General features: G+C 42.7%; 1 protein-coding gene across 6 annotated transcripts in view; it reads right to left on the bottom strand.

The window, feature by feature from the left end:
* Positions 1-10,525, bottom strand: part of DENND5A (DENN domain containing 5A) — a 60,330-nt gene extending 49,805 nt beyond the window's left edge. For 2 of the 6 annotated variants that reach the window (XM_084521598.1, XM_084521600.1), the window contains exon 1: positions 10,281-10,524. In XM_084521598.1, the coding sequence (XP_084377724.1) occupies positions 10,281-10,392 (112 nt within the window). In that variant the 5' untranslated portion in view covers positions 10,393-10,524. Of the gene's footprint in view, positions 1-9,684; positions 9,902-10,280 lie in introns of all 6 variants that reach the window. The other 4 variants (XM_084521601.1, XM_084521602.1, XM_084521599.1 and 1 more) reach the window with 3 other exon arrangements.
* Positions 10,526-14,083: the final 3,558 nt, after the last annotated feature.

Below are 14,083 nucleotides of genomic sequence, written 5' to 3'. Positions count from 1 at the left end.
TTCATTTGTTCACTGAGCACGCCGATCTGCTCAAGATAATTACAAAACAAAGAAATCCAGAAAGCCCTACCGATCCTGATTAAGCAGTTTGTTGCTTTCACCCTGTCAAGCAGCTTATTTCTCTAAACTCCCGTGACATAGCCTGCTAGTCATTCCCGTCATTCAGTTTTGGTGTATTTTTATTGCATACCTTATATCTTTGAATGGAAAATGGTATTAGAGAGAGTATGTAATCAAAACAATACGGTTATATTTTGCACATAAGAGCACATTCGCATGAAATTTTTTTTCAGCATACAGAAGTGGTACATATAATTCCTGATGCCATTAAAATGAGTGTCTTGTTTATATGTCTAGATATAAAGATAAATAATTTTCTGGAAAGAATGTGATGCTTAAAAATTAAGTTTACTGAACATAAAATCTCTCCAGCTCTAAAATCCATGGTCCAAGTCTAAACAAAAATAGTTGGCTGGCAAAACAGGTAGTGTGCTTATTTCTGGAATCCACACTGTAGAAATTACAAAAGAATGGAGCAAATGAGAAAAATTAGGACAAGGTTGGAGCGAGTGGAGGATGACAACACTGCAGAGAAGAGGTCGCATGTACCCTGGGAGATCTAATGACTTCTTTATTAGCCAAACCATCAGATGACCAACAGTTGACCTGCTCACACCGTAAAATACAGGTGATAAAGATGTCTCTAGACATGGATAAACAGTCGTGCCAAGAACCAATGTCTTAAAGCTAAAGCCAAAGCAGATGTGTACACTCAATGTGGTGGTGTAACACTCACCACATTTCTAATTGCCAATAAAAACAGTCAAATATTCTATTTTCAAGTCTTAAGAGAAAAAATGGGATAACCAAACAAAAGATTAAATTTGATGGTCTTCATCATAAGAGATGTGAAATGGGATAGTAATCTCACTGAACCACTCTAGTCAGAAAGACAGACAGGGATGCTTTCTATCACAGAAAAGATTTTTCAAGTCCCATATTCTACTATTAAAGCAAAGTCATTTAAACGCATAGCTAGAGAACTGTTAATATTCCAATAATTAGGCAAAGTTCACTTCAAAAAATGAAAATAAGCAGTACATTTATCTGATCCCTTTTTAAACAACCATTAAGCCATATATAACTGCAAATAAACTACAACCTATGAAACACTCGGTTTGGCAGATTAAAGTAATAAATTCATTAAACAAGAATTCTTGGAGTAAAAACTACCATTCAAGGAAAGCTACAGCTGCCAGGGCTGTAAGCAGTCACTCCATCAACAGAGAAATGCCTTCCCGGGACTTGCTTCCTTCCTCCCAGCTCCTCCTCAGGCAGAACTGCACGTACTTCTCATCAGAGAGGATTCCCTTTCTGAGAGAACCTCCTCCTTGCATCTACACCAACATGAATTCTTCACTTTTATGCTGAAACTCATTAGCCCACCGTCCTACAGTTCTGTCCTCTCCTCTCCCCACTGCCAGCAAGACCACCAGGCACAGTGCCAGCCGAAGTGGTGGTTCCACCAGGTCATTTGCTGCTGGAATCGGAACTTCAGCAGTCTTGAAAGTGGGTCAGGTTATCCATATGAGAAAATTCATATTCTTCAGTATCACATTTGTTTTCTTGCAGAGGTGCTGTCTTAGCAGCTGAAATCAGGGGTTTCATCCACTGTATGTAGTGAATCAGGACTTTTGTCAAATTGGACCGTCTCCAATAGCTGTCATTCCATGGCATTTGTAACAAATCCACAACCTATGACTCTCACGTCTGTGTCTTTCTCTAAAGACTTCATTAAGCAAGTTACTGTTCTACTTTCGCTGACAAAGGAACTCAAAGACAAAGTCTATTGCCTACCTTTCTAAAACAAAGGTAGGAAAACGTGTTAGGGACACACCACCCTATACTTAAGCATAACTGAATTGTGTGTTGGGTGGAGTGCCATCCTTCATCTGTAAGAGTCAAAAGATTTTCTTTAGAGGAAGCAGAGAGAAGAGGAAGAAAATAACCAGTGCGATGAAAGGCCCCAATTTATTTTTGGCCTGTTTGTCAACTAAGGAATGCAAGCTTGCTTCTAACAATCCCTTATTCCAATCCCATGAGAACATGTTCCTTTCAGTACGCAACATACATTTTAACATTCAGTGGAGAATACAATTATTCCTCCTGCAGTCACTAAAAATATGAGAAGGACAAAAAGACAGGTTAACTCTAATCTGCTGACTGTAAAAGACCCTGATGTTTTCTTTTTTTCTTTTGCTTTTCCTATTTTTAACAACTGTGATATGAAGAACCTCACTGTGAACTGAAATAAAAAATATGAGTTAATTTCACAGTGTAACTGGATACTTGGTGTAAATTCCACTGGATACCAATGGTATCTTGACCATCCATTGCTTCAATGGTATAAATTCTTGTAAGCCTTCTATGACAAATGAGAATAAAGAGATGAACAGAGATCTATCGTTTAACTCTGTATTCATCTAGTTGATAACAAAACACATTGCCACACCACTGGAATAGTTTCAAAATTGCCACAGCATTTTGAATGTACCACGGAAAAAACAGCTGACAACATCTGCACGCCGTGACTGCAAGGTCAGAACACCAAAAGCTTTGGTTTGTACTTTTCTGGTACAGTTCTAAGGAAGGTGGGAAGAGGTGGGGCAGGGAAGGGGCAAAGGAAGTCATCAAGAATCTAACGCAGCTTTTTAGAAAAGCAACAAGAACACACACATCCCCCCCTCCCCGGCTTAAATGTTTAAGAACATCCCAAGCCCATTTATTTTCTTTCACTGCTCTGTATGCAGGATAGCAGATGGACGCGATGTATTTAAACCAAGACTGCCTGATACAAATTTTCAAAAAAGTACTCTTAAAAACAGAATTGTTTTTTACAAGGCTTTTTTCTTTTCTGCTTTAGTCACAGCAAATATAACAAGAAGATATTTAGCTCTGTTTTCAACTAAACAACAGAAGCAGCATTCAAAATGACAATGACAGGCATGTTGTCAGCCACAGCAGGGCGGGCACATGTCTTTGACAGAACAAATCTGCAATACTTGCAAAAGAAGACACTAAGAAACAAAACGAGTGGCCTATCCTCAGAATAGAACACAATCCTTTTACATGCACTAGAAATATAAAACAGAAGTGGAGATGAGCGTATTTTAAGTATATTGAATATAGAAATCAGCTGTTCCCCTCGTGCCCTGCCCAGACTGGCAGACCCAGTGGACCTACTTCCGAAAACCCTGAGCAAACAGGAGCACAGACCCTCTCAGCCAACCGTCACGAAACACCGAGCATCTCCTTCTACACTGCAGTGTCCCAGGGAGTTGATGTCTGCACTTGTTACACGCTCACTGCCCTCCAGAGCAGAGGACCGATGGGAGGATGCCGATGTAACAGCACAAGGACTGAATGTTATTACCAAAGCATCTCTCCATTGCTTTCACCAACACTTATTTTCTTCCAGAGTACCGCTGAGATTTTGCGCTGAAGAGAAAAATATATATATATATATTTCAAAAATACAAATTAAGCCTTTCCTGCAGATTTTGAAAGCTGTTCCAATGATGTACACTGAACAGCAAGCACAGGAAGTCCAGCCTCACTTTCTTATCAAGCCTTGGAAAACTGTTTTGCAGTAACCCGTCTTAAGGACCCAAAACAAAATGCCCTGTGAGAAAGTAATGTACTTACTTGATATTGAGGGGTTTACATTTTTTTAATAGAGTTTATTTTTTTTTAAAAAAGCACAAATTTAATCAGAGGTGCTAACACTTTGGTCTATGTATATGACAAACTCTGAAGCTCATCCTAGCTCTACCTATATCTTTCCTTATCATCTCATCAATCATTTCTCTCAAGTTTTCTTTTCTTTCATATGTACCACATCAAGCTCACCTTTCTTCTTCACAAGAAGAAAGATTCATGTCTGGGGAAAAAAAAAAAAAAAAAAGTTTTCAATATGAAAATCTGACTAGAAGTAAGAGGAAGAACAAAGTCCAGTGCTTTTATTCAGTCCTAAAAACACAAGTCACAGACTTGTTCAGAGTCAGAAGCAAAGACTGTTTGTGGTTCCACAGAAGCAAGAGCTTGAGTTAAATGCCTTCTGTGGTTGAGCTTCAAGAAAGAAAAACATGGTGTTTTTTACCTCATCCTCAGAACGACTGAGATGCGCCTAAACAGAAATGTTACCAGCCCTCAGTGAAAGCCCAGAATGAGGTCTCTCAGATTTCAGTCTTGGACCACACACATGAAAGAGCCAGAAAGGCCATGCCATTCTTATGCTGGTTAGAGCTGGCACTGACCTTGTTAAATCAAGGGACTTTTCCCCAAGGTAATTCTGACGGCTCTGTAAGGTAGCGCTGGGCTTGGGCAGCAAATCTGGGAGGTAACAGTGGTAAGGAAGTCTGCTGAAAGTAGCAAGTTAAGGAGGAGTTAAGTAATACATGCAAATAGTAGAATAGTTCACAAAAAATATGCTTGTAGAGGACAGAAGCAATACACAGACAAGTACACTGAAGAAACCTCAGGATCCCTGCCCACAACTTTCTGCAACACAGAGTGCAATTGTAAATACAAAGAGCAGCAACTACAGCTGCAACAAGACTTTTCTAAAGTCACTTGAAGTCATGATGAAAGAAAATCTCTCTGTGTCTCTCAGGGTTGTTTTTTTTTCCTCACTCAGTTAAACATTAAAACATTGCTCTATCTGAAAATGAAAAGGTCACTTAGGACCATCCTGTTATCTGACTGCAGATCACTTATTCATGAAAAGCAACACAGTTTCTTTCTAAGATGCTTCAGTACTAATATGTAAACGACTCCATACAAACGTATGTATCCTACCTGACTGGGGCAGATCATATGATCAGTAAAAATGTGTAAATAAAGCCATATTACACACTTTTACAGGGAAGTTTGAAACTAAAGGTCTCTTGCCAATCAAACCATAAGCAAGGCAGCATTTTCCTGGAAATACCGAGAAATTAGCCTTTAGCAGAAGTACCCCAAGTAAATCCTTCATCATTTAGCAGTTTGCGTTGGAATGCTTCATCATTTCTGTGCAATGATATTTTAAGCCTCTCAGGATTAACGTTCTAGTTCACTGCAAACTTGACTGCAAACCACAAATCCAAAAAGGCTTGTCAAGAAATTCAGAGAGAAGAATTACAGCGCAACATACATCACTAAGTAACTGCTTCCGACATCGTCACTTCACATGCATTATTTCTGCTACATGAGCCCTGCAGATCAGAAGGAGTTCAGAAGACAAGTATGAGAAGTCATTACCAAGAACACTCAAATAGGACATCACTAACTGAAGAGGCAGGAAAAAAAAAAAAAAACTGTTGTAGGATTTTGTAACTACAAGATCAGTAATTTGAAGATTTAGGAAAAAAATGTGCTTTATTATTTGCAAGTGGCAGTATTTCCCAAATAATCCATTTAAGAGGCTTTTTTGTATAGTATCTCTCTTGCAGAATAAACTGGGGAGGGTGGGAGGGGAGAGGGGATAGGGGAAAGGACTGAAAAAAACAACCATCTTTGTTGCCTTGCTTTAAGGATGTGAATCTCATATGTCTTTTTAAAAAAGGCTTCAAAATCTGACTTGTAAGCTAAATTATTTAGATGCACTTTTAGCATCATTAGTCTGTTCGCAAATTAGGAACAAACCCAGTAACTTTTCCACTCCTCCCCACCATACCCAAGACCCTTACAAATCAGCTGCATCTGTAACTGGAGGGTGGGAGAACGAAGGGTTCCAGGGTTTGGGGGGAGATGATTTTATACAGCACACAGCCCAGTTCCACCTAAAACACAGATGTGATAATCACAAGATTGGTATTACAGAAACACCACCTAATAAACCGTGGCTTCAATTGTAGTGCAGCAAAGCACAGCTGCTTCTCCCTTACATCAGCTCTCCCATTCTTTATGCTCCATATCAGCTACCCTAGCACGTCTGCCTCAGTTCCCAAAGAGACAAAAGATCTTTTTGGCACTCAAACACGGCAAACAACTCAGGCTTCTTGGGAAAAGATAGAGGGGGCAGGGGCAGTAGAATAAACTATTATCTGGATTAAAACGTTATACATGTGCCAGTGCAAGTCCAGCCAGAAGTTGTTGCCATCTCCTGCCCATCCCCAGTGACCGGTGTGAACACAGCTCATGGTCTCAGCCTTGGTGCTGCCGGGGAGCCCCCCCAGCACCAACACCTTGGGCAAGCAGTCTCAGAGGAGCAAAAAAGCTGAAAACCCTTCCTCTCAGCCTCAAGGAATCCACAAGGAAGGAGGCACACTGTTAGGGAGCTGTGGGAGGCCTGCACTGACACCATCCATATTAAGGACAAAGACAGAAAAACGAATCCAAACCAAACAAACAAAATCAGCTTTGGCAGAAATCAAGCAGTGGCTCCTACCAATGCAGTTTACTTCTGCAGTGAGCTGAGCGTTGGTTCTTACTACGACAGTGAAACCTACTCACATGACGTTTTCCCAAGGAACAAGCAGTATTGCAGAAGAGTTTCATTGCAAGAACCACAGCTGGCTCCAACCCCAAATGTCATGTCTTAATTCCCAGAGAAAAACACCCAAAAGAGGAAATACAAAAAAGGTCAACTGTCAGTCAGAAAAAGGTATCTGATGCTTTAAGCTTGCTCTTCTTCCTCCTTGTTCCCTTTAGCAACCCCTTACAAACAAAATAAAAGTCTGTAACTATTTAAGCACGTTGATCTTGCAGAGTAACACAGGTGCTGACAGCAGCAATACTGCACGGACTGCCCCAAAGGAAGCTGCTGTACCAATTCCGACATGGTAAGCAATGTGTACTGGTTTATATTTGTGACAAATGCTCTCAATTATTTCATCATAGCCATATTTTTAAGTTTATATTAGTACAGAGTACTGCTGAAATAAACCCTCCCAATAGGCAATATCTGAGGATCAGTTGCCATGTCAAATCTCAAGGCAGCAAAATAGAAAAACAGTGACCCTTCAGTTCCTGACTGAGAGATGAGGTGAGATGTTCCTGTTTTACTGGTGAGGAGAAACGTTTGCTCTAGTGTCAGGTTGTCGGGTTAATTTTGAGTGGAGCTATGTGAATACCGTACAGCGTGCATCACCTTCGCTCACAATTTCACAAAGCAGCACTCAGGAAGGGGCCGGTGTGCCAGCACATGGCTGGCATTACTAATGATCGGTCCCGTTATGCTACATGGTCCATAACCACAGACCTTACCTCAAAAACATTGAAAACAAAATACAAACAAAGGTATGGGAGACTAAGAATAATTAAAATAGTATCACAACTTCACATTTAATGAATAGAATTCTGTTATGGATTCTGAAAGGGCACATGAAAGGTACCTACAAGAAGGATACAGCCTGGGCACAGGGCTTCACTGAACACATATTTTCATCTTCCCTCAAGAACGAAGCTCATGATCAGCTTGGAAGCACCATGAGACAGATCTTTGCAAATGAAACAGGAGTTTATATATTGAATAAAATATTTTTGGGACCATACTTAAGTGACCTGTTCGGACTGACAAGAAGGGAAGAAAGAAATGCCGGTGACAGCCTAATGACTGGCCTTGGTCCTCCACCATAAGGTTGGTGGGGGTTTTCTGGCTGGTTTTGTATGTGTTTTTTGGCTAGTTGGTTGCTTTTTTAAACAATCCTATTATTACATCAATCTTTCCTTTAAAGATTATAAGCATTTACATCTACCAGCTATTTCTCCTTTGTAATACTGTTACTTCTGAATTCACTACAACCATCTTCACGATATGGCATTCACATGGAAGCACGTGCAGCACAGAAGCCCATGGATCAGAACACAGCGTCCAGGTCCTTGGGTTTGAGTTTTACACTACCTACTGGCAACTCCCAGACTACATTTACATGTCAGTATAATGCAACAGGAAGCTCATCCTTTTTTATTATGTAGCTTTAACACTACATAATAAACAAACTCTACTGACAAGTGATTATTAAAAACTAACACACCACAGAGAAGGAAAATTTAAAAAGTATCTTTGGTGAAAAAGAATGCAGAATAACAATTCCAACAGTTCCATACAGTGCAGGTATTACTTTCAGCACCATGCGGATCACATCTAGGCAAGTCAACATGTCAGGAATTCCAGCAGAAAGGTAAGGCACCTCTTTGTTGGCATGACTGCTCCAGGATACAGTCTTCAGCTTAAATTAAGAAATCTTATCATAACATTACAGCTTTATTAGTTATACAGCACACCAAAGATTTTGGTAGCTGATGTATTTCGTCATTTCCCCTCTGAAGGCAAAATTTCTGCAACAGACCGTTGCACAGAACCTAAGAGATCTGTCATCGCTTCCGGCACATCGTCAGCACCTGGAGACGTGCCTCGGCGCCTCTCGTCCAGCACAGACACTGCCACTGGGTGAAGCTTCAGGAAGAGCAACACATCAGCATTTGTTTGTCTGTGGTTTTGCCTGAAAAATTTTACTAGATGGTAGTAAATCTCTTTCAGCAGGTCACCCATCACGAACACAATCATCGTAACAAGATAGGGCACCTAGATAGCCAGATCACACAAATTTGGGCATGAAAAAAAGCCCTAGCAATAGGGAGCATCTTTAACACCCAGCTCGGTTCGGCAGCGAGAACAAAGTCTGCCGGCAGCATCCCTGGGGCCTGGCAGCGGCGGTGACATCGTGGCAGGCCCCCGCTGCACCCAGCCACCCCCCAACACCGGGCGCCCACGAAGAGAATTGTTCCAACAGGGCACGGGGTCGGAACCTGGTTTCCAGCACAGAAACAAGAAGGGGGGGACGGAGGGGAACACTGCACAATAACCCTTTCATTGAAAGGAGAAAGCCTTCCAGGAAGCACAAAGTGTTTCAAAGCTTGAGCCGATACCCACTGAAATCAACAGAGGCTCTTTCCATTTATAGCAGAGGGCGCCGGAGGAGGCTATAACCTGAAATGCTGTTTAAAAAGGAAACTGTTATCAGTCCTACTACCATGAATTATTAATAACACAACAAAATCAACAAAATGCACTGGAATTCCAGCCAGCTCATCTGCTGTGACGTTACCATGCATTCATTCTCCTCCCCCTTGGAGGGGGGGACCCTTTTTTAACCTGTTCCTCAAATCACACACAAAGATCAGGCTCCCCAATAAACACAAAAACCCGTTCCTCCCCCTTGTCCCCCAATTCGTCACAGGCAACAAACACCGTGAGAGAGGGGAAAAGCAGAGTGCAAGACACCTTGCACACCGGTGTTTTCCATACTACAGGCACAGAGCTTAACAGGGAAAACAAAAACAGAACATCATGCTCCAGCCTTCAGACCTGCAAGTTCAAACAGAATATTTAAAAAGGCACTGGCCTCTCTTCCAGATTACTGTTAGAAAGCCTGCTCAATACAGTAATACACTGTTTTTAATCTAGTTATACAAGGAGAGTTATCCGTGCTCCTGCTGAGACCAAGACCGTTACCAGGTGTCTTGCCCTGTAGTACACAAGCACATATATAGTGAATGAATTACAAAATAACACCAGAAATTGCCTTCAATCCAAAACCTTTGTTCAATTACGATTTAATTAATAAAAATCTGTGCAACCACACTGCGTTCTGTTCTCTTGCACTTCTTAAATGAAATCGATGCTGTAATTTAAAGTACCATTAGAGGACGGCCCATTACACTGTATTCGCTCCTCAAGCATCAAGTTGCAGTTTGCAATCGCTGTACCATCAGACAGGCACCAAGGTAAAGTCCTCCTCAGCATGAGGAGCAGCCGGGAAGTTTTTCTTTTAACGGCTTGAAAGAAAAAGTTTCGATCATAGCCAAAATTTAGGAGCTCAATGTACGAGATGACTCAAGCAACGCAGACTCCGCTCTACAAGAAAGGAGCGGTTATTCACGCGGCTTTTAAGACAGATCTAAAGGAATAAGAAGAATAACTAAAACCGTTCGTAAAGCATTATAACGGCAAGTGGGCTGAGTAACCAGGCGTGCCGTCTGCCTGGCGCTGGGCTCAGCCCGGGGCCAGGCAGCAGCGCCAGGCCGAGTCCCCCCCTTTGGGGCAGACGGAGGTGCTGGGCAGCAGCCCAGGCCGGGAGCTCGGTGCCGTGCGGTGCCGCCCTGCCGGCCGTTAACCGTTACCGGGCGGCCGTTGGCCGTTACCGGCCGGCCATTAGCCGTTACCTGCCGGCCGTTGGCCGTTACCGGGCGGCCGTTGGCCGTTACCGGCCGCCCCCCGCCCCGCGGCCGCTCACCGGAGAGCTCGTCCGGCTCCAGCCCGGTCTCGGTGTCCAGCCCGCAGATGACGAAGTAGTCGGCGAAGCGGCCGGGTGCCGAGGAGCCGCCGCCGCCGCCGCCGCCGCTCATGCTGGAGCGCGAGAGGGGCGCGGGGCTCAGGGGCTGCGGGGCCGGGCGGCGGCGGCGGCGGCGGGCGGCGGGGCTGCGCCAGCGGCGGCGGCCGCCTCCATGGCGGAGCGCAGCGGGCAGCGCCGCACGGCATTGTGGGGGCGGCCCCCGGCTGCTCCCGGGGGGGCCGGGGGGCGGCCCGGGCCGGGAGCCGCAGTGCTGCGCCTGCGCGCTGCGCTCGGGGGGTGACGTCATGCTGCCGGGCCGCCGCGGGAGGGGCCGCGCCCGCAGGGGGCGCTGAGGGGGAGCGCGGGGGGGGGGTCCGTGAGGGGCGGCTCGGCCCCGGGTCACGGCCTCCCAGCCGCACGCCCTGCCCGGCTGCCAGCCCTGCCCAGCGGCCCCGATGGGGAACAGGGCTACAGCGCCGCGTTTTTAATTCGTTTTCCCTCCGAGTTACCGTCACGCACGTAACCGTTAACGGCTGAGGCTGCAGAGCGGAGCGCAACGCCCCGACCCCAGCACACACACAGCGCCCAGGGAGCGCAGGAAGAAAAAGAGGGGCTCCAGGGGAGGGACCCGCCCCGGGGAGGAGAGCACGGCTCTGCCCTGGCCCGGGAGACCCGGGACAGCCGCACAGGACTGAAATTGTGTCTGCACACACAGCCCTCCCCCTCCTCTCCTCGCCCAGCTCCCCAGCCGTGTCTTTCACACCAGAAACCTTCTCTATCCTACAGGGTTTCTGTGAATAAAAATGACTTTCCTGGTCTTTCCGGATTATTATCTAAGGTTGCTCAAGTAGTTTGCGATTATATCCCAGCTGTAGTGCTGAATTAATCAGGTACCCACCTAACATAACGTGCTGTCAAGCACATGAAACTTGGCATATTTGAACTCACATTGCAAAGACATGAGAGACAGCAGCTTGTATAAGACTTGTGTCAATAACCCCACAGCCCATTGCAGCACAATAACTCAGCTCTTAAACCATTTATTCCCACTGAAATGGTGGAGAGCTTTTCCATCCTTCTGGGAACCAGGAAAAGCCAAGTATTCACATGGTTATGACAGTACAGAGCAGACAATGGGTCATCAATGAACAGAAGCATTGCTTAGGTTTGACTGATAGTTCTGACAGATCAATTTTAAACCACTGGTGAACACGAGGGAGAAATTTCAACAACAATAGGAGGATAACGAGATGCAATATTAGACTGAAAGTCTCAAGTTTATGAGACTCAGAGTCAGCCATTTAGAATACGTTGAGCCTACCTGGTGAATCAAGGAAGACTAACAGAGAATAGAACTCGTTAAATCTGGTTGCTCCTATTCTATACTCATTATCCTATTCTATACTCATTAAGTATTCTCTGCCATTTTGCTTCTTAGTCTGCTTTTGATCTGGCAAAAGACACAGTATTCAGCATGTGGTAAGCTTAATTTCAGTAAGTCCAAACTGTAGTCTAACCCTAATAAACAGAAGTCATAGCTGGACAGGCACAGAAGAACTTACAAGAAAGACTGAGGAAACTGGTGATGTAGTACAGATACTGTGAGGGCTATTTTTATTTGCATCTGTAATATCTAATTCAGCATCTAGCAGCTTGAATTTGTCAGACTTCTTGAGCACTGATCCTATCACCAGAAGCACCTAAAACACAGCTATTTTGTCACTGAACTTAGCAAATCGACTATGTCCTCAAGTGAGGCAGTAACACTCTCAATGACACTGTGAATTCTTGAAAGTATTCTGTATGATGTTCATAAAATGTAAGGGAAGTCTTAAATCTGTGGAAACTATGTTTAGACAGAACAACAAAGACATGCTAGCAACTACAAAATGATTTAAAAGATTCATTGTCCTCAGCAAGTCTTTTGTTGTTGCTTCAGCTGCTCTTTTCAATGGCAAAGGCTAGAATTTTTAAGCTTAAGCCTTAAATCATAAGGACAATAAATACTTATAAAAGGCAGAATTTAACACGCACATATCTAGATTACTCCTACTAGTTAACTTGAACTTAACAGTGTCTTCTAGCAGTAGATTGAAAACTTAGGGAGGGAATCTAAGGAATCTGATCCACAGGCTCCAAAAATATCTAAATACACTCTAGCATGTTATAGCCACAGTAAGATTTGTGGGTATATGTTTCATCTCCTCTAGCATATTTAGGAAATAGAATACTTCTGGGGAAAAAAAAGATAGCAATATCCTAGGAATACCAGTTGTTCTTTAAGCCTGAAATACAGTACTAGTTGTCACAGCTACACGCAACTCAATTTATCAATTTAAGTATATGTATCAATTAAGTAGGTAACCGAAGGAATATTTGTGTCAGAAAAAGGAAAAAAGAACAAGAGCAATGGATAGCAATGCTGAATGTGGCAAGGCCAGCAAAACAATAGAAAGACTACCATGTCACAAAAGACAGGTAGCTCTCTCCCTATTTTTTCTGGATACATCCTTTATCACAGACTGTTTGCAACAGTTTTTATAAGGTGAAGAATGAAGTGGCTGCTTTTTGTTATAAATAAATAAATAAAAGTACCTGCAATAGCTCGTGGGTGTTTCAGTCCTTGATCAGCTAGCTACCTGGTTGAGTTGGTTCTGTTGGTTTTTCAGCTGAATAATTCAGCTTAAGTAACTGGATGGTACAATACATGCAGCATACTTCCAGTTCTAATACAAAGCTGAACACAGCAATCCACACTGCATTTTAGTAGACAACCTGGTTTTATACTGAGTAACTGTCATGCTACACAAGATAAGTATTTTTTAGAATAACACAAAGATTTGTGAAATAGCTACCAAACAAAACAAAAAAAACCTGGCTTTGCATCATAGAATAGTTCACTGAACTTTTAAAGACACACTTGCTTTTTATTTAACTTTTACTTCTTTTACTTTTTTTTGTCTCAATCTTTTGGCATGCTTTCAACACCAACATTGTGTACAGTGCAAAGAAGAAATCCATAAAGCAGACAACAGAAGCAGATGAATGAAGCTATAGCAACTTTACCTTGTGAGTCTTCCATAAGGAATTCACGTCAGAAAAAGCAAAATATATGAGTTCCCATCTAAGAAGATGAAATGAGCTATATCAATTGCTTTCCAGTCCAAAGTATGAAAACTAATTTTGTATATATACTTTATAAAAGTATAAAAAAAGATTACTGTTGTACATGATAAAGAAATAACTTCCAGACAGCAGGAAGTCTAACTAGGTGTTCTGAAATAGAAGTACAAACAGAACAAATCTCACCCACATGATCATCAGTTCAGTTTAATTTTTATAGTCATTAAAAAAATACCACTTCGGAAGAACTCATCATAAGTGAATCAACAATTAGGCTTAGCAGGAAGTTCAGCATACTTCATTGTACTCAAAATACGATGTTTCACATATTATACAATAGCTTTATTATGAAACGGCAAGAGGCAGTTATTAATGGTGTCATGCAGATATTGTTTACAAAAAGTTCTAGAAGATAACAGCTTTTTTGTTTGTTTGTTTTTTGGTAGTTAAACTATACCTTCCTGATTTTCAAGTTTGCTTCACGGTAGACACTGCTTTTCTGGCAGAAATGTATGGCTATTCTCTTGGAGCACTGGCTGGATTCCCATAAAAAGCAAGCTACCGCCTTATTCCACAGCACAACACTTTTTTGCTTTTCCACAAGACTTTCATTATATTTAAAAACCCTCAGAATCAGTCCT

This window comes from Aythya ferina (genome assembly GCF_964211825.1).
Source record: "Aythya ferina genome assembly, chromosome: 5".
Lineage (NCBI taxonomy): Eukaryota > Metazoa > Chordata > Aves > Anseriformes > Anatidae > Aythya > Aythya ferina.
This window is presented reverse-complemented; position numbering and strand designations above follow the sequence as displayed.